Genomic DNA, 26,843 nt, shown 5'->3' with positions numbered 1-26,843 from the left:
TGCCTCTCCCCGTGCCCCCTGGAGAGAGCAGGATCAGACTGACAGTAGCACAGTCTGGCCCATCCAGCTTTCCAGGACTCATTGGAAGGTGTCCCTGCTCACTACAGGGGAGCTGCACTAGAGATGATAACCTTTGAAACTCCCTTCCAACCCAAACTGTTCCAGGACTCTAATGTGCAGTCCAGACAGTAGTTTCTTGGGCAGCCTCTTTGTTTTCCCCCGCACTGCAGCGGAGCTGCAATCACGGCAACTGTCCCACTCCCTCCGGTTTCTTGTGTCCCGTTCCCCCGTTTGTGTAAAGGGAAACCCCTCGGACGGGATTCTCCGTGGGGAAAACACGAGTTTCATGGTGGGGGGATGCGAGGAGCCGGCCCCATCGCTCCACAGCGGAGTCCCTGGGGGCCCGGAGCCCCCTCGGGGGTGTCCCCTGCCGAGCCCCCCGCTCCTCCGCCGCGGGTCCGGGGTAGCCCCGCACACAGCAGACAAAGGGGCAGCGGCCGCAGCGGGGCCGCGATGGGGGGGCTGGAGCTCGTCGGGGCCGGAGCGCAACGCCCCGGCGGCCGGAAGCCCGGGCGGGGGGTGAGGGGTGGGGGACAGGGGAGGACCGGCTCGGCTCGGCCCGGCTGAAAAGGAGGGCGAGCCCGCACATCGCCCCCCCACACCCCCGGGTGCTGCCCCGCACCATGGCTCTGTCCTGCAGGAGCTGGCTGGCCAACGAGGGGAGCAAACACCTCTTTCTGGTAGGGCGCTGCACCCCGGGGTGGGGGGGATAGGGGTCCGTCGGTGGTGCTGGGCCCGGGGGAGTCGGGGAGGTCCCGTTGGTGCTCGATGTCCAGGTTACCGGTGCGCGGTGCTAGGCACGGGGGACACGAGTGCTCCGCGTCCGGATACTGCGGGTGTCTGCGGGCATCGCGGTCGGGACGTTCGCTCTTTGTTAGAGCCTCTTCGGGAAGGTCTGGGGGAGAAGATGCATCTTGTCGGAGGTCAGATTCTTCCTGCCTTTGTCTCTTTGTTGCTAGTTTGTATTCCCTGGGTCTTTGACTGCAGTGTAACTACAGATCTGCAGTAGCGTTCGGTATGCAGAGGGGTTTGCCAACACTCGGTAGTCACAGCGGTGAAGTTTGTGAAGTCGAATGAAAGTGAAGATTTCTCACCTAGGGGCTATTCCATTTAATATTTTAATGGACTTTATGCCAAAAACTTGTTTTGGTGTCCCGTGTCTCGCCCCCCCCCCCCCCCCCCCCCCATTCCTTGTGCATACGTTTATGAATCTGTAGGGATGTGACTGTTATGAATGAAATCAACACTGGGAAGTTTGCACGTGTAACTTGTGCTTACAATCTCGTTTCTCTTTCATTTCAGTTTTTCTGGCTCTCCCTCAATGTATGGTTCTTCTGGAAAACCTTCCTGCTCTATTATCAAGGGCTGCAGTATTACTATTTGCATCAGATGTTAGGGGTGAGTGACCCGGACATTACTTTTTGCTCTGGAAATTGGGATGCTGGGAGGTGGGGAAAGGTCAGAATGCATTTGGTAATCAAAGACGACACAAACTGCCTGTTTAGCTCTGCAGAGTTGGAAAAGTTCAAGTAGGAGATCGCTGGGATCCTGTTGACAGTTGTTTAGGAGTAAAAAGTGAAGTGCTGAGAAGAAAAAGCACCAGTTAAGCATGAGGCAGCTCTCCTTCCCCTCCTCACTTCCCTCCCAGTGTCCCCAGCTGCAGACAGACTCATAGGAACACAAACAAGCTCAACAGAGGACTGGAACTCAACTTTTGTCATCAAAAGCATTAGCCAAGCTTGTTGCTGAAGGAATTATTTTTATAAGCTGTAGTTCTTTTCAGTCTTTGTTATCCTCATAGATCCTCCGTTCTGTGTAAATCGCTGTAATCTATATACTTTCAGTTTTGGTATTTAATATAGCATCAGCATGGAGTCTGAATGGTCATTAGACCACTTTGATTTAGCAAGGGTAACATCCATCACCACCAGAATTTCCCATAAAGATTATATGGGGAAGTGAGATACTGGCCTGTCTTGTGAAGTTACCCTCAGCTATTCCATTGCAGTTGTTTGAAATGGTTTCTATCCAGAGGGATAGAGTAAGGGTTAACAGCTTTCTGAAAATGCTTTAGAGCTGCTCACAATTTGAGAATCCAGGAAAAAGTGGATCAATAATATGATGCTTTGTAGCACATGCTCAGGGGTGGATTTCAATTGGAAGCTGATATGGGGTTAAAGCAGAGGTGATGCACATCTTAACCTGCTGTAGGGCCTCTGGGTTTCACCTTTGGTAGATGCAGGATGTATTTTTTCCTATGGTTGATATCATTGCCGTAGCTAGTGAGTTCTGTAAGCTTCTGTGGACTTGCTAGAAAGTTAAGTTGACCTGATCTACTTTTGATTTTTCTTATGTCTGACTCAGATAGATTCAAGAAATGAATCTTAGCAAAAGCAGTGCAGAAAGAAGGGAATGAAAATACCTAAATCCTTCCTGATGATCACTTTCTTGAAAGACAAAGCATGAGAACGTGTTCAGTATTACAGTACTCTCTGATGGCTTTGTACATCAGGGCATCCATTTGAAAACTGTGCTCCTGGCAGAGCAAGTGGGTTGCTTATAAAGCAGATGTACTTGGGTCAACATGTTGGACCAAATTGTCAGTTGGTGTGGTGGATTGACCCTGCCTGGATACCCAGTGCCCTCCAAAGCTACTCTATCACCCTCAACTGGACAAAGGAGAGAAGAGAGAGTGAAAGGTTTGTGGTTAAGGATAGCGAGCGATCACTAACCAATTACCATTATGGAGAAAATGATCTTGACTTGGGGAAATTAGTTTAATTTATTACCAATCAGATCAGAATAAGGTAACTATAAGACCGAATCCTGAAGAAACACCTTTCCCCCTCCTCTTCCCAGGCTTAGTGTTACTCCTGGATTCTCTATCTTCTCCCTGGCAGCAGCACAGGGAATGGGGTTGTGATCAGTTCATTGCACATTGTCTCTGACACTCCTTCATCCTCAGGGGAGGATTCCTCATACTCCTGCTCCAGCCTAGGCTTCTCTCTCCATGGGGCCACAGGTCTTGCCAGAAGCCTGCTCCACCACAGGCTGCCCATGGGATCACAGTCTCCTGGCATTCCCCTGCTCCAGCCTGGGGTCCTCCATAGGCTGCAGGTGGATGTCTGCTGCACCATGGACCTCCATGGGCTGCAGGGTCACAGCCTGCCTCACCATGGGCTGTACCATAGGTTGCAGGAGAATCTCCTCTCCTCCTGCTCTTGTGAGACCTCACCTGGAGTATTGTGTGCAGTTCTGGTGTCCTCAACATAAAAAGGACATGGAACTGTTGGAACAAGTCCAGAGGAGGCCACAAGGATGATCAGAGGACTGGAGCACCTCCTGTATGGAGACAGGCTGAGAAAGTTGGGACTGCTCAGCCTGGAGAAGAGAAGTCTGCGTGGTGACCTCATAGCAGCCTTCGAGTATCTGAAGGGGGCCTATAGGGATGCTGGTGAGGGACTGTTCATTAGGGACTGTAGAGATAGAACAAGGGGTAACGGGTTGAAACTTAAACAGCAGAGGTTTAGACTGGATATAAGGAAGAAATTGTTTACTGTGAAGGTGGTGAGGCACTGGAATGGGTTGCCCAGGGAGGTAGTGAATGCTCCATCCCTGGCAATGTTCAAGGCCAGGTTGAATGAAGCCTTGGGTGAGATGGTTTAGTGTGAGGTGTCCCTGCCCATGGCAGGGGGGTTGGAACTGGATGATCTTAAGGTCCTTTCCAACCCTAACTATTCTATGATTCTATGATTCTGCACTCACCCTGGTGTCTGCAGAGCTGTTGGTTTCACATGTTCTCACTCCTCTCTCACAGATACTGTTGTGCAGCAGATTTTTCCCCTTCTTAAATAAACTATCTCAGAGGTGAGGCCACTATCAGTGAAGGGCTCAGCCTTGGCCAGCGATGGGTCTGTCTTGGATCTGGCTGCATTTGCTCTACAAGACATGGAGGAAGCTTCCTGCACTTTCTCACACAGGCTACTCCTGTAACCCCCCCATTACCAAAACCTTACCATTCTAACCCAATCCAGCTGGTATCAGTTAGCAAAGTTCTCAGTTCAGAAGACTTGTCTGCCTTGTGCCAGCTCATTATTTGTGGTTTGTTTTGGTCTTCTTATACTTCAAAATGAAAGGCACATGCAAAGTAACATAATGTGTGCTCAGAACCCGTGAGATGACTCAAGCAACAGATTCCTTGTTCTTGGTCAGGAGGTGAGGACCAGGAGACTGTGTGTGTGAGTTTGTCTTACTGTGTCTGCAACAGTGGGAAAGAATACCGGAGCAGTTTAGGGACTTTACAAAATGAGGAGGAAAGTGAAGAGCCAAGTCCATAAGATGCTTTGGGTCAAAGTTTGTCTAAATATCATCCTTAGACCCCAGAATTAGTTTTCTCCCTTCTCTTCGACATATTTGTATATGTGATTAAATCATGATTATTTTGCAATGGTTGGGAAAACTGGACCCAATTTTAATCTCTTCAGAAAACCATACATGTACCCATGGTACTGCTGCATCCCTTTCACAGGGATTTTTGCTCCTCTTCTTTTTTCTGTATTGGTTTGGGATGGGCCAAAGGCCCAGGGCCTGTCCATGTAATCATTCTCCTCTCCATTCTATGTGCAGGTGAGTGGCTTGCAGTCCCTCTGTGTGCTGTTTCTTGATGGTTGAATATTTTGAGATGTAGATAAAAGTTCTTAATTTATAATTCAACAGTTTTGGAGGTTATTTTTTTATTTGTTTGTTTTTTTATTGTAGCAGAACAAACTTTTTTACAGATACTCTCATGATTCCTTTTTCCAGTCAGTTAACAAAAAATGGCAAAAAGGAATGGTGGTTTCTTTGAATTAAAAAAATCCTCTTGTTTTTCAGTGAGGTCTGCTAAGGAGTTCTTTTCTCCTTTTGTATGCTCCGATAGCCTAAAACCTCCTTAAAAACTGCACTTACAGCATTGAAAGATTTACCACAGGTAATTTTATTGTTTACCGAGTAACAGGATGGAGAACAAGAAGAGTTGGTGTAGGAAATCAGATTATGCTGTGAAATGAGATCTTGGACTGAATATCCTGAATATATTCAGTTCTGCCACATTTTCATGCTTTGTGTTTTCTTTCTGATGTGAAGAAGAAGGAATGAGGTTAGTCTTTCCTTCAGTGGCTCACTTTCCTTCAGCCTTCCACAGAAGGAGGCTCAGTTTAATTCTTTTCCAGTTGCATGCTCTGCGATGTTGAACAAGATACTTAGCACAGGATTTTAACATCATTTAGGTACCTAACTCTCAGTCTTTCAACTGCGATCTTTCTGATCCTTAATTCTATACCTGTAAAAAAGACATCAAGAGCATGGTGGCATCCTGAAAGCACAAAGAGAATAAGTAATTCGAGGTCATTGATGTGCTAGGACAAGGTTCATCAGCCTATTCTATGCTACAAAATCTAGTGGGTAAATTTATGTTGGGTTAAGTGTCTTTGTTTAGTTTGAGTCCCACAGCCACATTCCCACTGTGGAATCTCCATCCCTGGAGGTTTTAAAAACCTATTTGGGCAAAATCCTGAGCAAACTTAGCCTGATTTTTGTGTTGAACCTGCTTAGAACAGAAGGTTAGAATAGAGACATGCCAAGGTCCCTTCCAACCAGAATTGTTCTGTGATTATATGATTCTTACAGTGCAAATTCAACCAGAACCTAGTGGATATAAAGCCCTTCCCGGTACCTTTGCTTTGATGAACCCTCCATTTGGGTGCTTAATTGCTTTTAACACTGCAAACCATAGTCTTGCTGCATGAATGCATTCATTACCATTGGTTCAGGAACATGATTCAGGTGAAGAATCTCAATTTTTCATAATTCAATAAATGTTAACTTGTGGGCTTACATTGCTTAAAGAAGGGAAGCCCAGGAACCACCCAAAATGCATGGATTTGTTATAAAAGACTGGCAGAAAGAGAAGGAGTATTCTGATCTTCATGTTCACGATAGATATTACAAGATGAAGTAGGCATAAACAGGAGGGAGGATTCATAAACTACCTGACATCACTCCAGAATCTTCATTGTTGAAGGTTTTTGTATCTGCTCAGTCAGAGAAATTGTCCAGGTGGTTTATTTCTTTGTGGACTTCAAGATTTCTCCCTTCAGATGAGTTTGGCTGTATTTTTTCCCACTTTGATTGCTTCTGACCCACAAATTCAGGCCTGAATTCAGCACTGGATTTAGTATAGAAGTTAAATCTTGCTTTTAACAGCATTTAATGGAATACCTGTTTTTTGTTGCTTGAGTTCCCCATGAACAGAAAGTACATTGGGTTCATCTTGTCATGGCATAAAAGGTTTCTCCCTATTCACTCTCTAGTCCCTGCTGAAATAACTCTAATGTAGTCAAATGGATTTTAATGCAAGTGATAAGCTTCTGGGTTTCAGACCAAAGTGAAGAAAATGCATCCTCAGAAGGATCTCATTGGGAAAAGATTGAATAACTGAAAATGGGACTGAAAAGGAAAAGTGCTGCCTTGCTTTTTTTATCTATACAGTTGCCGCCTTCTTACTGTGCAGTACAATTATGTCATCTTTATTCACTGCTTGGAATAGGTTCCAGATGTTCCATTAACTTGTGTGTCTTTCCTTGCTAGTTTATTGTAATGGTAGAGATTTTACTAACTGAGGCCAAATTCGGCTTACATTGATCCTTATACAACCACCCTGCAGCCTGCTTCCCCCATCTAAGCATTGGAGGGGGTTGTGTGTCTTGACCCTTTATTCTCCCTAATGCAGGGTGGTTTTGCTATTTAATGGTCTTGAGCCAGGCTATTTGCTCTTTGCAGTGTTACATGTGTCAAAAATGTCTAATAATAGATTTATGTTGCTATGGAAGCTATATATATACATAAATATATATGCAGGATTCCCTGATGAAGTCTCAGGGTGTTATCCACAAGACCTTATCTTGATAGTCCCCTTGAATTTGCAAGTAAATCAGTTCTTGCATTCTCTTTGCCTTATCCTAGACCTTTTGTTTGCCAAAACATTTTTTCCTCCAACCCCTTGTTCTTCCTGGATAGTCCAGAATTCAGTATCTTTGGTGTCCTGTAAAGCACATCTGTATTACTAACTTCTGTGGGAGAACTTCCACTTGGTCAGAACTTCTTGTGAAACTCTTAATAGTGGAGGTTCAATTACTGTATCATGTAGACCACTGCCTTGTTGTTATAATTGCTCCTTGTTCTAAGATGACCATGGCATAATACTCTGTGTAGAACAGAACTGAATTATGTCCAAAGTGTTTCAATACTTGATTATTCATTATAGTATGTATTATTGCAGGTTCCCATGGTACTCTAGCAATGACAGGTCTTAAATATAGATGCATTACACTCCAGAAAACTGCTTTTACAGACCATATTACCTACTGTGTGTGATAAGGGGAAGTAATTCAGCAGAAAAGAAGCCCTTAGTAGTGGACATGGCATTACTCTATGTAACTGCGACTCAGATATGACAATAACCAACTTACTGCTCTGGCCAGGAGTTGCAGCGTGTTGTGAATCTCTTGGGGGGACTTAGATACACTTAATCCCTTGAATCATGACAAAATTTGTGGAGTTTAGCTCATGCTGCATCTTTCAGGATCAAGCATCCAAGTTGTTATTACAAATTAATATATGAAAGACTATAATGGTTTGCATTGTTGCTGCAGAAGAAGGATGGTCTGGGACACTCAGGTCTGGAAGATAATTTGAGATCGTTTCCAGTCTGTGTGTGTATCATCCTGACTGGCACTCCTGTAACTCAGCAACACAGAATCATAGAATAGTCAGGATTGGAAGGGACCTTAAGATCATCTAGTTCTAGTCCCCTGCCATAGGCAGGTCACCACACACTAAATTATGTGTTTTTAAGACTTGTATTTCCTGAGGTCAGGATTCTGACAGATCAAACAAACTGATTAATAGGTGAATAACGTTGAACATTTGGTCTGTAATCTTGTAAGTGAATACACTTCGGAAGTTATCAGGGAAATTGGAAGCTGATATTGCATTCCAGATTAAGATAGTTGCTTTCTTCAGATCTATTTAAGCAGGAGTACATCTAATACAAAGGGACTGTGTGTAAAATGAGATGTGACCTTAATATGTGGACAGAAAAAGAAGGAAAATCTGCAAGGAATGCCTGTTTGGTGAGTTACAAGTGAGTGGTGACAAAAAAGTTCCCTATTATCCCTGCCACCAATCTCCTCTGCAAATTCAGTTAGTCCTTTAGTTTTTCTATGTCTCTTTCCCCTCTATAAAATAGGCTAACAGTTTGTGTGATATCGGGTAGGCAGAGTAGAGAAGAAAGTTATTAAATGCTTAGATATGGTATCAGCAAAGGTGGATGAAAAAGAGTTTCCAGCAGAGATTTTTGGGGTGGTTTTTCCTCTGGTTTTTAATCCCACAAAAATTTCACATAGTACTAACATTATACAATACTTCTTTCTTTTTCCTTAAAACAATAATCTTGGAAAGGAGGATTCTATTTCTTTCATTTCTTAGCTACTTAATCATAGAAGGAGAATAAGGATATATATTCCCTTCTAGAACCAGTGTGGTGCCTTGGAGGAAAAATCATCTTTCATTCTACTCTAGTATAAGAATCCAGCAATGCACTGTGTTGTTACCATGTCACCCAGGCAATGCGAAGGAAGTCAAGAATGAAACCGCTTGGAAACCATTCGGAAAGAATTAGTTTCATGGGGATGTTTTTAGCCTTTGGATATATGTTAAGAGCAAACTCAGTACTCTGTTATTCTTCGATGTCTTGCATGAGTTGTGATTCTAAGCATTGCTAAATGTATTACTTTTACCATTGTTTTCAAACTGATCATGGGCTTGTTGTAGCATGTTGTAGCATGTAGCTTGTTGTTAAGCTCAACCTTAATTCATCAGAATAAAACCTTAAATGAATCATTGGTGAAAGTATTTGCATCAAGCTTTCCTAGAAGTGCACTGCATATTCAAAGAAGTAGTTTCCTGCTCTCTTTATTTTCTTTTGTAGCGATGTTGATAGCATTGAATTAAACTAAGGGCATTCTTCCACAGTAATTGAATTGTCATGAGTATCTGCTATTTCTTAAATACCAAATGGGAAAAACATCCACGGAGGTCAGTAGGTTAGCTCTTCTGCTCATCATCACTGGTTCATGTTTTTTTTCAACAGTTAAATTGTTTGGCATTTTACTTATTTCTTACACTAAATGATTTCATGTATTTAATGCCATATTCTAGACTATTCCAAACTAGGCTCTTTTGTTAAATTTTTGTCAGAAGAATGGTCGTGCGTCATAAAGTAGAATAACAAATGTCATGCTTGGTTTATGTTTAAACTCCAAGGCAACATAAGGTCTTGAGGAACTAATAATGTGTCATATAGGTTGTACAATAGAAATCATTACAATTTTCAAATCGCTTTACTTGTTAATTATAATTGCAATTTTTTCCACCTTTTGGGTGTTATTTGAGAGCTATAAAGATTGTTCAGTTTACTTCTGGGTTTTGCATGATGTTAATTCTATGTAATTCTTGGACTTTTTCAAATCATGCTCTTTAAACCACTGTAATACTATAGCACATCAGTAAAGCTCTCATTAAAATGCTTATATGTGTTTAATGACCGTGTTTTTGAAGTTGCTACTTTTAAGAGGTATAAAACTCATTTTTAGCTTCCCTTTAGAGGAATAATAATTAATGAAAATAGAGACAGTCTTGTATATGCAAACAGCACATCATAGAGGCATTTTACTCGCCATTAAGTCCCGTCATTTCAAGAGTACTGCATTTTATCTGATAGTCCAAAATATTTACAATGTTCTAAAGTTCTTTTAAGCTACTGTGGGCAAGGTTAGATAAATATTTATTGTGGTTGTTCACATTCTCTTTTAAAATCATACTTTGAAGTGGGAAGTGACATCAACATTAAGTAAAATCTCAGCTTAGTTTCTAAGGCTGTGGCCATTGTAGCTGGTGCTCAACTGTAGTCACTGCACTTGAGCTCTGGACCAGATCTGGCTGATAACCAGTTGGGAGAATCCAAAGGGGAAAAGAGAGGATGACCTAAAGTCTCAGGAGCATGGCTAGTGAGGAAAAAAAAGCAAGAATAATCTCTTGTGCATATGAACAGAGTGTGATGTAACATGAAAGAGAAACAAAGGAGGGAGATTTTATCTCAGGGAAAAAGGACTAAGTGCATTGGAAGAAATTGTGGAGAAGGTCTGGAGCGTGGGAAAGAGCTAAGTGCTGTGCTTCATTCCAGTCTTATTTTCTATAATTCATTAGGTTAGAGATGCCTTTGCTGGAAGTGTCCCTCTCAGTATAACTTTTGTGAGATCTGTTCTCTGAATATTAGCCAGGGATTATACATTTGCATGGTCGAGAACAAGACAAAGCAGAATTTGCTCCAACTCCTCATGGGCAACTTTTGAGAGAGGGTACCCTCATGACTTCTTCTGTGGAAGGGGGTAGTGTCAGGTGAGGAGGTTACTAGCACTCATGTCCAACTAAATAATGTAAAGTGGCCATTAAAGAAACAGAATTTAGGTGGAGAGGTTGATGCTTCAGATAGATTGAGCATCTTTACCTTCTGCTTGCCTCCCAGTTTTGTGCCCAGACGTACTGCAGAGAATGTGGGGTGCAAATGGGGTGTTACTAACTGTGAGAGCAGGTAGTTTTGATGTTTCATGACAATGAGAAGCTCCTGCCATGTCGTTGTGCTTAGGATCTTCTTAGACACATTGAAGCCTGGTTTTATTGTTTAGTTTGTATGTTCGTATATTTTTGTGACATGTAGATAAGTCTGTAAAAACCAACTCATAACAATTACAAATTTTGAAATTACCAGGCTTTTCTAATAATTTTTGTGAAAAAATAACATTCCCAAATAAACCCTTTGTTTCTCTCCATTTTCTTCTTGATGATTAGCATATGAATATAATAAATGTTTCACTACTGATGGTTTTTTTTGACTGAGAAATAGGAAATGGTTTTTTTTGACATAAAGTTTTGTTTTGAAAAAGTAATACAACTTTTATATTTTTTTAATGAGATAATTTTTACCAGTTCAAATAATTTGCATATCTCTGCAGTATTTGAATTAGCTTATAATAGATTTCTATTAATTTCTTCAGGAGTTGAAAAACTTCGGTATTAGAGAACACTGTAAGAAATACCCTTCCAGAAATCTGTTGACAGTCTAAAAGCATCTTTTATATAAGCTAGTAAAATGGTAATTCAACCTAACAACTAGGAGAACAAAGGCATTTTCGCTAACTTCTTTAACAATCACCAATGAATGAGAGAATATAATAAGATTAAAAAATACGGGGTTATGACATTAATGTGTGCTTTGTTCATTCATTTGACAAGTGGTTTTGTTCTAATTATGTAAGTTCCAAATATACCAGTGAAAGCATTAGTGAAATTAGATTTCATTACAGTTCCCAGCTATTGAGTAGTTAAACTGAAGAAAACCTACTTTCTTTAGGTCCAAATACAGCACCAGTGTGAATGGATGAGTTCTGTGACGATTCTGTAACGGTCCTTGAAACAATATTATCATTTCAGCTTCACTGAATCAATATGATTTTTTTTTACATCTTTTTTCTGGCTTCTTTACCAGAAAATCGTTGCATGTTACTTCAGTGGCTGTGTAGTGTCTTCAAGGTATTTATCCCTTGTTCTGATTTAATTAAGTCTGTTGAAGCGTTCAGGTAATTTCTCAGTGGGCACTTATTGTTGTCTCAGATATGTTTTCTTCCATGTGGCTTTGGGCACTGATGAGAGCATTGTGGTTTATTTTCAGTAGAGAGTTGTCATTTGCTGGCATAATTGCTGACAAAATTTGATGTCAAACATGTTTTTTTCCAGAACATGTAAAACATCATTAAACCCCACTATTCTTATGAGTCAAGAGGGCATGGGAACTGTTCAGTTTTCACAGCAAAGAACAGGAGGGTGAATGCTGACACCTGAACCCTTAGAGAGTCTTTTCTCCCTGTAATCTAACTCTTGCTATATTTGTTCAGCTAGGATTGTGTGTTAGCAGAGCTTCAGCATCTGTCCTCAATCTCAACTGCTGCCTGGTCCTTCTACCAATGTGCCGTGTTCTCTTGGCCTTCCTGCGAGGATCTCAGAAGGTAAGCACTGCCCTCAGAATGCAGCAGCAGTGAAGGTGAGGGCCCTGATCTCTGTTTAGTCTAAACATAATAGGGAAAAAAGTCTGTTATATCCCTATTTATTATTATACAGTATGGGCCTGCATGGTGCAGGTATCAGACATTCATCCCCGATTCATGACTCCTTTGAAGACTGCCTTGACTGGCATTGTCTGGTTTGATTGGACTTGTAGCAAAGGTTTTTTCAGTGCATTTTCAAAGGACAGGGAATTGTAACCTGTGGAAAACTTTGGAATTGTAACCAGGTAAAGTCTCCTTCTTTCCCGACTCTAATATAAAAGCCATCTCTGTCCTCTCTACTGCTTCCTAGTTCAGCAGAGCAAAAGAACTTTGTCTCTGTGTGATCAGAAGCATCCTACTGGAGGTGACAGAGCCTTGAATAAAAATACTCAATCTGATATATCCATTAGCATGGGAGAAGAAGTTCTGCCGGAGCTAAGAGGGTTTGTTTTCAATGCCAATATTCCGTAAAGAATAATTTAGTTTATTTGCAATTCACCAATTTTACAGAAATTTAAGTAATGCTTTGAGGAACATTTGTGTTTTCTAAATGGTTACAAATTGAACCTATGAGTTATGTTCATCAGATGACAGTACCTATAAGATCTGATGCCTATAGATGGATTTATGCATGCCATACCCCTTTCCCTCTGATCCTGTTCACTAGAGAACCTGCTGCCTGCAACAATTAGCGCTGGAATTCCTAAATTTTAAGGGCAGAAAGGACATTACTTTATGTGCTCTTGACATCTAATACGGACCCAACTGTGATTTCTTCATTAAGGTCTCAAAATTGGCTTGGTGACATAATCCTGTTGTTTTTACATTTAGGTACTGGGCATGCAAGCGTGTTAAACTTAGTAGAAGCTGAAGCTGCTGTTACATCACCTCACTTGCTGTTAGTATTTCTTTCTGTTTGCTATGTTTTATAAGAGAGATTGCTTGAATTCTTCTCTTATTAGGTTGCCAGCAGGAAAACCAGAAGGCTGCTTGATAAAAGTAAAACTTTCCATGTGACGTGTGGTGTTACAATATGCATCTTTTCAGGTGAGATCTTGCTGTGCTGAGTAGCAGCTTGTTTGTGAGCACACACTGAAGCAGAACTTCGTGTTTTTTTCTTGTACAGTACATTTGGGGGTAGTCTTGCTCTGTGCTTCCCTATCTTAAATTGCGAATGCTTTGTCAGATATGTGTGGGTTGTGGTTTATTTTTCCTTCAAACACTCGGGGTTATATTCTAATGCCAAGCCTTTCCTTAAAATTCCAGTTTCTAAAAGGACAGGTATATAAGAACAGGCCAAAATCTGCCATTACAAGTGACCCTTTATTGTGCCTAAAGAATTTCAGTGAAGAAATAGGGTGCTACCAGCTTATCTGCAGAAGAGGGAGCAATGGAGACAAATACTCAATTTGGTGAAAGAACATTCTTGTGTGGACACCTTTCGGTGTTGTCTCCCAGCTGAAGCATTGCAGTATGAAAATAATTGCTGTAGTGGTAAAATACGTATAAATGCACACAGCTTTCTGCCATCAATATCTATAACCTGATTTACCATTGAAAAAGAATTCCTTAGTCCCTGCCGCATCTCATGCAGATGATGTGGTTATAGCTTGGCATCTGGGTAGCCATTTTTCTTTACTTCAGAGGAACATCTACCTCTTGTTTATGGACCTCAGGTTTACTGTTTCTTTTAGTCTTACATGTTGCTGCTCATCTGGTGAACGCTCTTAACTTCTCTGAGAACTACAATGAAGACTTTCTGGCCATAAATGTAGCGAACTATCGTGGTGAGGTGAGCCAACTGCCCTTTCATATTTTGCATTTAAGCATATAAATTACATATATGGCTATTTGTATATTCAATTCTATTCTATGATCCATCCTTTGATCTTTATAGTGCTGCTGTTCTTTCTCTGGACAAAGCATGTATTGAGCATTTTTTATTAAATACAGAGGGATGTAGTCCTATTGATTATGAATGCTGTCACCAAGTCCTTTCACCTTCCACCTTGTGTTCCTGCCTCTCTTCTGTCTTGCTCTGTTCCTTGGGTGGCCCTGCTGCTGTTTGGAAAAATACATTCTGCATTTCCACTATTTACAATGTAGGGCTATGTGACAGGTACTGGGGATCTGAGGATAGTGGGATTTGAGACTGATTTTGCATCTTTCAACTGCAGTGGGAACTGGAGTATATATGCTGAGTGGAATTAGTTGTCTGCGTGAACTGAGCTGTAAACTGACTCCTACTTATGAAATACATGGTTTGCCTGATTTCTCTGACTGTGATGCAGAACTCTTGCAGGCACAGCAGACTCTTAGTCCCTCTAGGTTGTTGGTTATGCATTTGGCACTGGAGAGAGACTTGCAGATTTTAGGAGTAAGACCAGAGTCCAAGACTCTTTTCTTTTTTTGGGCTACAGTCAAATTATCTCTGTTTATATTGATTCTAGTCTCAAGTCTGCGTTTCTTTTCTACCACCATCATTAGGAAATATTTAGAATGACCCTATCCCAGCTGCAGCCTTTCCTGGAAAAGGAGAGCTTGACTCAGGCTAGGCTCAAAAGGACCAACAACCAAGGTCTTCCACTCCCTGGGTGAATGATCTAATCACTGAGCTATTCTATGGCAGACAGACATGCCAACACCAACTATTGTGCTGAGGTTCTGGGTTGACCTCGAGTTTCTGCATGTGTTAGGAGTGTCCTAAAAGATTTAGGCCACAACTTAATGTTCCTCATCAGGAACATTAGCAAGAGCTAGCCACAGACAAGTAAATGCCAGGGTGTTCATGACAGCCTGCACTGAGCAGCCGTGGGAATTTTGCAATAGAAAATGAAGATAATAGCAAGTCTTTAGTAACTCTAGAATTGAAAACCCACAGATTTTAGGTACACTAGTAGCTCTTGAACCTCTGTGCTTAAATTCCACTTAACCTTGTTTTTAACTATGGCGGGCAGTCTAGATGCTATTGTCATCTTCTTTACATGACTGTGCACATCTGGATGACAAGGTCAAGGAGAGGGACGCTTTGTTTTCCCAGACCTGTAGGAAAACTCTCACCTCCCCTCACTGCATTTTACTGTTTTAAAACAAAATAGATTTTCTCTGCAGTGAAGACAAAAAACTCGTGACACGTAGGACTCAGGGGGAGTGAGGCAGTTTCCTGTGAGGTTGAAATATCCCCTTTCCCTTCCACACGTGGTGAAGGACACAGGAACATCTGGCCTTGTATTTGTCATCTCCTTCGTGTTTAGTCCTCCTTCACTAGAGACCACTGCAAATCTCTTGGTAATGTTACTGGCAGTAAGATGCTTGCCACTTGTCTTTCCTTTAAATTCAAAATATCTCTCTGTTCTGCTCCCTTCCATCCTCCCAAAGGTATGAGGTAACTGAGTAAAGTTGAGCTTTCAAAAGATGATTAACTGTAAAGCTATCTGGATCCCAGTTTTCATAATAGATTAGAATTGTCTTCACGGGGGGAATGAAATGGCTGAAAGTTTAGTTTATGTTGAATTGCAGTCAGTGTAAACTGTTCGCAAATACCGAATCCATTCCTGTGTCCAGATTTAGGGATTGTTTATGCCTTCAAGTGTGTGAGCTTTATAAGCTACTTATTATTATGATGTTACTCATAGAGATACAACATCATGTATGCTGATGCTTTCTTTTTCCTGTCTGTTTTTCAGGACCCAAGGAAACTGCTTTTTGCTACTGGTAAGTCTGTTGCAAAACTGAATGAGGAAGTTTGCTGTTTCTCATTGCCACTCTCCAGACAAAATATTGTGGCTCTATGTTCCCATGCTCCATTCCTTGTATCTCAGCTAGGTTGAGATATTTGTGTTAGTATAACCTGGGTTTGCTTATACAATAGTCAGGAGGGAGGAGTTACATAAGCCCTGTAGTAGGATGAGCTGCATCTTCAAAGCTGTTGTTGTACAGATGAGTCAGTGGAAAATCATTAGTTTCAAACAGAGATTCTGCATAACATTAAAACCAAATTCCTAAATGATCCAATTTCTAGAAAAAAAAGAAACGTAACAAAAAAATTGGTCTTGCTTCAGCTGGTTTATTTAAGGGTAGGTTTGATTTCAGAGCAGTTTAAACTATTACATAGGAATTGGACTTCAGCACTCATAATGAATAAATAAGCAAATTCATTTTTGGTGCAGGAATCTAGAAGGGAGGAATGTGTGGGTATACAGGGATAGGCACAAGCCTGAGCTTTAGTGCTTCACAAGCAGGTAAAGATCCTTATCTTTCTTTTACCCTTATTTACATCAAACACAAAAATCCCAACTTGGCAGCATGTAGGGCAAGGTCCCAAAGAGCCTCTATCTGGACAGCAATATGCTTACTAGAATTAGCATCCTGTGGGAAAGTGCTTTCCAAAAACCCTAAAATGAGTTGAGAGTAGAGGAACTGAGAAGGTGAAATGATAGAAATTGAGGTATACTATACTTGTTAGCTGGAAATAGGTTGGGTAATTGGTGGTGTTAGTGAATCAGTGGTGGAGGCTTGAAAGAGGGTAAGTGACAAATGAGGGAGTTAAAGATGGGGAGGGAGAATCAGAACAAGGGCTAAAGATTACATTTAATATCTTGGATGAAGGAGAAGGGCATGGGGTGGAGAAACAGTGTAGTGGCCCCATAAAATAGTGTGCCAGTGATCTGGGGCCATCTTGAGACCTCTCTAGCTGCAAGGTGGAAATACTTTTACCCTCTGATAGCCAGGAAAAGTTTGAGCACACTATTGCAAAAAGCAGTGATTGTAAGTCATCTTGACTTTGAAATTGCTCAGATCATGCCCCATGGTAACAATTGGTAACTAACATTGTTTGTGCTGAAGGAGTGCCCAGACAGGGACCAGATTTTGCTGCACTGGAAGCTGTACAAATATGCAGAAAATTGGTCTCTTCACAAACAGTTCAGAACTAGATTCATTGGCTTTTTGTTTTTAACACAGTGAAGAGAAGGAACAAAGATTTAGAAGAATTTATAGTGTGATGGCTTTTCAGATCTGTCCAGGAAAGAACCTCCTTATATTCATGATTACATACACACACACATATATATATCTATATATATGTACTTTTTATATATATGTATGTTATAGATATGATTTTATATTATATATATCATTACATATTCATATTACATAACCATAACTATTCTATTATTCTATATATATAAAATCATACATATAATATATACATAATGTATATGTTCTTCCTAGCTGTGGGAGGAACAAATGTTCAAGATTACAGTTACTGGAGGAAAAGAGAGACATGGAAGAGAGGAAACTCTAAACATGCCCTGATGAATTGGAGCAAGTTTGTGAGTGATTCCTTGGTTGCAGTTTGATGGAAAATTGGAAGAACTGAATGTAATATGTGACCTTGTACACCTTGGCTTGAGTGACCGTGTAGAAAGCTGGATCAAGGGCTGTACTGCAATAGGATTGGGAGTATGTGTCAGAGAGGAGACTGATTGCATGCTACCCATCAAATCAGATTAAGAAAAAAGAAATGAAGGAGGCAATTGGAAAAAAATCACTTTTTTATTGCAAGCACTTTTCATTATAACGTTTCCCTGAAGGAGTGAAATTGTTTCTCATGCAGCCCATGACAAAACTTCCATTGACTGTAGAACCACAATTTTTCCTACAGTTTGTAAAACTGAGAAGTGGTCTGAGATGTATCAGAATTGGGGTATCAGACTTTTCAACAAGTGGATATTGAGAAGTTTGTAAAAACCTAAGATTTGAAATTGCTAAAGAGTCTAAAATCACAATGAAATATTTAAAAAGATTAGCTCATTCTTATCATTAGGATAGGATCCTGTAAAAGATCCTGGGCCATTAAAATATGTGAATTAAACCATGAAAACTGGTTTAGATGTAGATCCTTACACCAAACCAGCACATATTTAGCTTTAGTAATTGGCCTGACTGACTTTCTTTAAATCCAAACATGTGGCTTTTAGGGTGACCAGAGACTATGCTGAAAAACTATGATTCTTGCGTAGTAAAAGGTTTTGATGCCATGCGTTATGGATTTTAGCTTCTTGACTCAGATCCTTAGTTCCTGGAATGGCAGTTTTGATGATAAGGTGCTCAGGAAAAGTGGTAATTTTGGCAACTTTAGGCTGATGGCTTAATGTATTTTATGGGCAGGATTCTACTTTAGGAAGAGGTGAATCATGCTGCAGAAATACTTGTTTCTCTCCTTTCACTTAAAAAAGAGCTGAGGCTAGACTAGTTCTAATAGAAGTCTGCCACTGAGCAGGTGAGTCCAATCCTTAATATTTTTAACCTTATATTCTCAAATGCTGGCTGTGGGTTACCCTCACAGATCTTGCTGTATGGGCAGCAATTTCAAGCATGATACAATGTAATAGAGAGTAATTTCAGGCCCTTTCTCATTCCAGGATGAAATGGGTTGGCAAACAATTGTAGTGACAGCTTGCATAGAAATTGATGGGCTTGAAATTCTCTCCCTGACCAGGTTTTTAATTGTCATGATAAACAGAGTTTAGGGTTTAGAGTGAAAAAGAGACATAGAAACTTGCGCAGTCTTGCAAATAAATAGACAAGATTTGTTCTTGGTTACCTGCTTATAGGCAAATGTTATGAGCAAAAGAGTACAGGAGCAAAGCCTAATAGGAAGTCAGTGGTGCATGGTGAAATGCAAGGAAAAGGGTAGTTTTCTTTGAGATGGTGGAAAATTTCACGACATCTCTTCTTCCCTGTCTAGTTTGATGCATGAATTGTCTTCAGGAGATAAATGCAAGAGTTTGCTTGAATCATGATTTGTATGTCTAATATTTCCACTTTCTTAAAATGTCATATGAACAAGTATATCTCTGCACAGTTCAAATGCAAGTTATCTTATGTCCATTTTAGTTCCAGGTCTGACTGGAGTCATTATGGTGTTAGTGTTATTCCTAATGTGTACAGCTTCTACGTATGCCATCAGGTAAGGCATAATCTGATTATTATGCTGAAAAATTCCATTTGAATAATCATATTTTCATACTGATCAGAGGAAATGCAATATGAGGCAAGGAGCATTTAAATGAGTGTTAAAAGTACCAGTTTTCTTGCCCTATTTCTTTACTAGCCTGTGGGTAAATTATCACAGTGAATTTTGTATTCAAAAAATCACAAAACTGATTAAATTGCCTTCAGAGAAAAATACTGTCTGAGGAATGTGCAGTTAAAAATCTAGACCTTTAAAAATTCAAATAGTTCTTTTTTCCTATTTGTACAGGGAGGGCAGTAAACTCACCCCATGGGAAGTTCAGTCCAATGCCTAAATTAAGTACACTGGAACTAAATTAAGTTGGTAACTTTATTAATTATTTTCATCAAATTAAAAAACAGGAACAACAAAAAAAAAGCTGCAGTGAAGAAAATCAAAAATAGAATTGTGCTACTTAAGTAGAATGTCCCTTTTTTAAAGCTCTGTTTCTGGTTGTCAGATATATTCTTTATAATGCAGATTATAAGTCAAAACAGCAATGCAGTATTGACTCAAAATATCAAATGTTTGACTCTCCGATGGGTTCCCATTCTGCACCAGCATTGTTGAACACCTATTATAGTACACTTGAGAGACCAGTACCTTGTAGGACCTAGCCCAACACTATAGCCCTTTTAAGGCTTGGATTCTGCAATTGAAGCATATAAAATGTCCCTTGATTTTTATAGCAGTCTCTGGTGGATTCAGAGAGTGATTATGTAAATACCTCATCTCAATTCAGCAAACACTGAAGGATATTTTAATTCCATATCTTCAAACATTAATGGTGCTTGACTGATGTGAGCTAGATGTGTGGTTTTGAACTTAGCTGAACTAAATCTGTCTTTCCAGAGCAGCGATGTTATCAGGTGCTGATTCAGCAAAGTAGTTCAGCAAATACTTGTACTCCTATCGAAGACAAAGATACTTTCAGAGTTGAGACTTTGGCTGCAGAAGTGCAGGATAAGACTGCTGTGCTGGATGTCAGGCATGGCTGCACATTACATAGTCCACACAGATGGCTCTGCTTGCAAAAGAAAGCCGGTTTTGGGAAGATGGAAAAATAAAACAGTTACTTCACTCTGCAGCAGTGAGCCAGAACAAAGCCCTGTTTTCTCCAAGGCCATGTTAAATTAGGAGAAAAGAACAGCATTTATTAATGATTGGGAAACTTGGGAAGATACATCTAATTGCAAACATATTCTTGAAAGTAATAACTCAGGGGTTCACGCAAGAAAGGTTTCCATCTTTTTAAGGGACATGCCTGTTACTTCCTTCTTCAATTACTGTAAGTGCAAGTGCTTTCCTGTCTTTGTGCCATCTAGCCAGCAGAATCAAAGCCCTGCATCTCCTGTTACTCAGGCAATAATTCTTTAGAAATTTTATCCTGGCTTCTCTCTCAGGCCTATGGCTCAAGCTTGTCTTTGTGGTTCTCTTCCGTAAGGAAACAAGCTTCTGTGTGCCTCTTTCTGTCCCTTTCCAACCTCTTTCCCAGTGGATTCTCACGTATCTTATGATGGCTATGCTCACGCTGCAGTCTTAGGAGAATGTTCACTGCCTATCAGAAAGTGGGGTTTTTAAAAATAGACTATTTGAAGACTATTATACACTCTTGGATTTCAGCCCTAATCTGCTCTTGCACACTGATCTACTTAATCATTTGCTTCCTTCTTATGTTCTTCCTGAAATTTTTCCATGCATGATTATCCTGCTATTTTTTGTGCCTTTACTTGTTCAGTAAACTGTGTGAATAAGTATTAGGAGGATTGAACTAGCTGCTAGTGTTTTCAAAGAGGAAAGTAAGTTTTGTTTGGATCTGTCTTACTGATGTTCACTCTCACAGCTCCTTACTGATGCTGAGTGGCTGTATGGAAATGCTACCAGGGTGGGTAGTTAGAAATGGTTTGAGCAGCCTCAAGGAGGAAAGAGGGTTAGTGTGGTGCTGAATGGAAGAAGGATGTCCAGGTGAAGGCCAGGTTTCAGAGCCCAGTTGCTGGGTTCCTTAGAACTGCCCTTGCTTGTATTTTACTTTGGTGGCCCTCAGATTGTTAACATTAATTTTCTCTCTTGAGAAAGTGAGACAGAAACAAATGCAATGTACATTTCAGATGTGCTGAAGCAAAGGTAGTTAGTTGTTTATGTAAAAGGCCATAGGAGGGGGAAAAGTTCAGACAAAAGTTAGTTATGTTGGAGGAGTAGCTTCTTAAACTACGTCCTCAGAGTTAAAGTTACTTGTTATTTAAGAGTTGTTTTGGTTTATGAATGGGGTAGGTTTTTTTGGTTTTGGAAGGGACTTTCCTACCATGCTGTGTAGTGTGAGGGTTGTACTTGTGTGCTGTGAAGTAGAGTATTTTCTTAACCATTTGGTTGTTGTCATTTTCTGGTGACTATTTTACTCAAGAAAAAACAAACAAGCTTAACAGAAAACAATTCCAGATGGATATTTTCTTTGGTCTTGGTTCTTTTTGCGTTACTTAACAAATTACTGATGAAAGGAAGGCATCTTTCCCCTTCACCTCTCCTGATCTTCACAGTGCTAATGTTCTTGTTCCTCCAGCTGTTCTGAACCCCACTGTATGTCATCTCCTGCCTGAGATTTCTCCTACCAGTCCTCTTGTTGCCTCCTTGCTCTAGTTCCCCATCCTCCTGTATCTCCTTCCACTCCGTACATTCTCAAGTTTCTTTTACCTTTCCCATCCACCCTTCTGCTTTTGTCTGTGCTATCTGTTTGCATGTTATACTAGAAGTGACACATTAAACACCACAGTCTTGTATTGAGGCAGGGAGAACGCAAGGAGAGGCACTCATTGTAAAGAGGTTGAGTTTTGAGCTTGGAGACTGAAGAACTATTCTAGCTACAAGGATCTGATAAGGGCTAAGTGGAACCTATGAAAGCAGTGAAGACTCCTAGTATAGGAAGAGCTCTTCAGCTGGCTCTATACTTTCATGTTCTTCATCCCTCTTTCTCAGCTTTTTACTTCTGTGCCAGTCACTTGTTCTTCTCAGCACTTAATTGCTTGCAAGTACAGTGTGCCTGTAGGAATACATACTGGGCTTTGAGTGTCCTACGTGACTCTGTGGTATATAATGATGTCCTATGTGCACAGATCCACTTTTAATCAGTGGTGATTCCATCTGAATGAAACAGCATTGAACCATGGTTTATTCTTTTCAGGGTTTCAAACTATGACATCTTCTGGTATACACACAACCTTTTCTTTGTCTTCTATATGCTGCTGATGCTGCATGTTTCTGGGTAAGTAAATGGAAAACACCATCCCTTTTCCTGAAGCACAACCAGAAAGAGTAGTTCCTTTGCTGCCTTTACTGAGCTTGCTTGTGCACAGTGGGCCAACTTCTTGACAAGATGCTATCTCCTTCACTTTTCAGCAGGTGTTTGTTTAAACTTCACGCTATGGCTTTGACAACTGTGTGTTACTACAGCCAGCTAACACAAACTCCTTCACTTATACGTTTATTCCTTGTCCATTTTACCCTTTCCTGGTGGGAAATCAAGACAACTTTATTGTTTCTTTTCATCTCTTTCTTATCTGGCTGCTGAGAGACTGTGAAGCAAAGTCATTCATCCCTTTCTCTTTCCCTTCCACCTTCCATTTTGACTTCTGAGGAGAGGGAAGGAGCAGCATCTCCCTATTTTCCTTATTAATTCCTTCTCATTTCTATGATATAATATTTACTAGTTTTTCTTCTTATTTTAACAAGCATCAGAACAATGTACATGTGCCATGAAGCTTATGGTCAGGTCCATATCAGGCACAACCAAAACCTAGCTCTGTCACAGGGTAAAGCAGCTTCCACAAGCTATGCTGTGTGAAAATCTGGTCGCTTAACATCTCTGAAGTTTCCTTTGTGGAAGTAGGTGCAGAGATTGATATAGGGAAAGGAAGGTGCATTTGAACAGGGTTTATTTTTCCATGTATTCAAACATCTACTGAAACGCAAGGGGCTGGAACGACTGTGTGACACTGAGCACCTCTGCTTAGAGTAAACAGTGAAAGGTAATTAGGCCTGGCAGGATCACAATAGGAATATGTTGTTGAACAAAACACACAGCTTGGGATCTGATGAATTGAAAGAATGAGTTCAAAACAACTGGAACTCCTGGACACAATTCCAGTTCTCTGTGAGTTTATTTATTTACTTATTTTGCTGCGGCAAAGCTCTTGTTCGTATCTGTAGAACGTGGATCCAACCTGTTTTTGCCATCCTGGAGCAGGATGAACTTTTGCTAAATTAAACTTGACAGATACTTGTCTAACTTCTTGAAAAAAAAGCTGGTCTCTGAGATCCTCTAACCTCCCTAGGCAGTCTGTTCCAGTATTTTTCATGGACAGTTTTATTTGCCTCCTTATATATTATCCTTTGTCCCTTGTATTCCTAACCACTTCATGTTGACTCTTCATGAAGGAAGAAATGGAGAAATTCGCAAACCAAGGCTGCAGTAACTCACCAAGCATTAAACAAGCATCTTGTACACAGCCTTCTTAGTATTGAATTGGAAAGTTGTGCAGTGCAAATCAAAAAGAACTGTCGTTTGAAAGTGGGAGCAAAATGAGTCATGAAGAGTGGGAGTCAGTTCAAGTTTAAGATGCCGAAATGTAGTTCTCTACATGTTTTCTAAGTGTCTTTCTCCCATTATAGTATAATGAGTTCTAATAAATGCAATCAATGGAGCCTGAAGGATGCGTCAACTAAGCTTCTGCAACAAAGTTCTACACTCAAGTGAGCTGATTTCTGGGCTCCATTGGTGATAGTGATTAGAAGATTCTTCTTATTCTTCTGAGAATAAAGGAAGCTTAGATATCCACACTTAGGTGCCCAAATGACTCCTGCATGGAGTATCTTAGAGATTTGCAGGCAAATGGCCAGTTACTCTACAGAGCAAGGCAACTCCTGTGGCAGATTGGGTGAGGATTTACCTGTTTTGGGATTATCTCCTTTTGAGTTTTCCACAGTGTTCCTGGATTCTTGTTTTGTTTCTAATTATTATGGGTATGTTCTTATTGTATACTCTTCTTCAGGGTACCCAAGCACTGTTCAGCAGTATATAAAATAAGTCATCTGTCATATGTTATTGGTTTGTTCTTTCATCCCTGCTATTAGGGAAGGGAGAATCTATCAGGGAATTATCCTTAAAAACTTCCATTACTCTTGTACTTCAACATGACTTCCAAACGTTTCAGTGGCTTAAGGCTTAGTGCATATCTTCAGTGATTTATCCGTATTTTAAGGCAGTAATAGCAACGACAGAAAATAGTTTGTGTAAAATAGAAACTTGATGTTTCTAGTACCAAATGTAAGGAGCTGTCAAACATACAAACCATTTGGAGCCAGATCCTCAGCTGATCCAAATTTGATATTACTGTGGAGTTAAGTAGGTTGTGCTAGTGCTGAGTATAAGGCCTCTCTGCTGAAACTGAAGTTATCCAAGGATTTAACTTCCAAAGGGTGAAAGTTTTAAGATTCCATCTACACATTTACCTATAGCAGACCCCCTCAAACAACTTGCCTTGAGCTGAGCTGCACAGCAGAAGGGGATGAGAAGCTCTTCCCTATGAAACCACTTAGAATCATTGACCTCTAGTTTATCATCATAAATAGCTCAAGAAATAATGGTGTATGTTTTCCAAATTTATCCAGAAGTGAATTTTATCTGTTTTGGGGATGGAAAATTGGGCAGAAGTTGATATATGCCCATGTAAATCCTGCATGCTGTGTTGTTCAGTTTGTATGACACTTTCACATTACTTATCCTTTTTGTCTCTCACACTTTTGTTTGGTAAAGATGTCTGTCTTCTACTTACTGATATCCATTCTGAGCTTTTATGTATTGAAGTACTGCACCAAAAAAGTATATGAGGATATATCTTAAGTTCCTTAACAGTTGTGCAGAACTCATCTGTTCTGGGAGCTGCTCTTGGGTGTGTAAGACAACTTGCTGTCCCTTGACAGCTTCAGAAATGGGAGTCATTGCAGCTGCTGTTAACAGACAGCTTTGTCATCCCAGTGTGCCACTCAGTTAGCATGTTTGTAATAGCTTAAACAAACTAGAGATCACTGGAGTGGAAGTGCTTATGTTTGCAGTTCAGCTATTCATGTCTCAAGGAAATCTTTGAATCCTCTTTGGGGATGTTCAAGGAACAGAGATGCTGTGGGAGCAGCTGTCAGGCATGCATACAAGGTTGATTGGAAGAATATCGCATGTGCTGTGACTTGCAGCTAAATCCATGACACACCATAATATTTATGGAGCAGGGAACTAGCATAATGCAAGGGGTATCTGTCACTTTGTAAATATGCAGTGACCAACAGTGATGCCAGATGCAAGTGACAGGCATGATCAGGCAATAAATACAAACAGAAGCGTGGTTGTAGGCACATGGACACTTCCCAGGTGATGTCCCAGCATTGGACATGGAATTTAGAGTGAGCAGGTTTGACTTTCAAGCTGTATATTATTCATTGGACCATGCGGGAAGCTTGTTACTACCTGTCAGGACTGCATTCCAATAGGGAGGATTGCCAGTAGCCTGTCATAGCACATTTAAGTTGGGAATGTTGCAGATGTCCTACTTGTCTCTCTTATAAATTAAACTCTGTCACTGCTGCTGCTGTGTGTATATGCTGGGGAGAGGAGAGTTAACCATGTGTCCTTAAGTTTGATTGTACGCTTGAGATGAGCCTTCACTGCACGGCCATGCACTCCGAGGGCACATCTCACCAAGCATTTTGTCAGTGTGCTTTATTTCCCACCCAAACCCATCCTGTACAGTTGTCATTTAGCCCTTTGTTATTTTAAACATTCCTTGTAGTTTTACTGTCATCAAATCCAGATTTGGAGGCAAGTTATAGGGAATTTTATTACTAGTATTATTGGTTCTTCACTTCGTCCAATGATTCATTCATGTGTTGAGATAATCCAGAGTATCTCAGGTTTTCACTTCTTTCTTCATAGCTTCTACCTGCAGCTGAAAAGTTCTCACTTCATTTTACTATAAATTTAACTTTAGCTTAAAAAACAAGTATGGAGCCTGCTGAATAATTTGCAAGAAAGATTCCTTGGCTATCGTGCAGGACTTTCTTTTTCCTTTCTGTTTGATAATATGATATTCAAAAGAGCAAATTACACCATTGTGTGTAACCCTGATAAGAAACAAGTAATGGGGACATTCCTGCAGTTATGATTTGGCAATTTAGGCCACTTGTGCTCCAGATTGCCTTAAAAGCAGGGCTTGCTGACTGAAGGAAGGATGGGTGAAAACAGCCTGGGTGTGATGGAATGAGAAATGTGATTAATTCTTTCAAGGCTCCCACAATCTCTTCCCCCTTTCAAGCGATATTAAGCTTGAGGCTGTTCAGTGGGAGAGTGCCAAGTGAGCTGGAAAAGTTAAACCTTGCCTTTAGTGACAGAGGGTTCTATTGTTGCAAAGCTTCGATCTCATTGAAAGTCCTGAGAGCAAATGGAATAAATATTCTTACAGAATATGAGCCTTGTGACTGCCTCCTAAACCCCTCTCTGAATTAATATCGTACACTTGGTTTTG

At 40.5% G+C, this 26,843-nt stretch overlaps 1 protein-coding gene across 1 annotated transcript in view; it reads left to right on the top strand.

The window, feature by feature from the left end:
- Window positions 1-667: 667 nt before the first annotated feature.
- NOX4 (NADPH oxidase 4) overlaps window positions 668-26,843 on the top strand; it is a 105,149-nt gene continuing 78,973 nt past the window's right edge. The window contains 8 exon segments of the mRNA XM_034074456.1: window positions 668-740; window positions 1,363-1,458; window positions 12,111-12,221; window positions 13,223-13,307; window positions 13,955-14,052; window positions 15,947-15,974; window positions 19,161-19,233; window positions 22,454-22,534. Coding sequence (XP_033930347.1) covers window positions 684-740; window positions 1,363-1,458; window positions 12,111-12,221; window positions 13,223-13,307; window positions 13,955-14,052; window positions 15,947-15,974; window positions 19,161-19,233; window positions 22,454-22,534 — 629 coding nt within the window. The 5' untranslated portion in view covers window positions 668-683.

The sequence above is a fragment of the Melopsittacus undulatus genome, chromosome 2, assembly GCF_012275295.1.
Source record: "Melopsittacus undulatus isolate bMelUnd1 chromosome 2, bMelUnd1.mat.Z, whole genome shotgun sequence".
In the NCBI taxonomy this organism is placed as follows: domain Eukaryota; kingdom Metazoa; phylum Chordata; class Aves; order Psittaciformes; family Psittaculidae; genus Melopsittacus; species Melopsittacus undulatus.
This window is presented reverse-complemented; position numbering and strand designations above follow the sequence as displayed.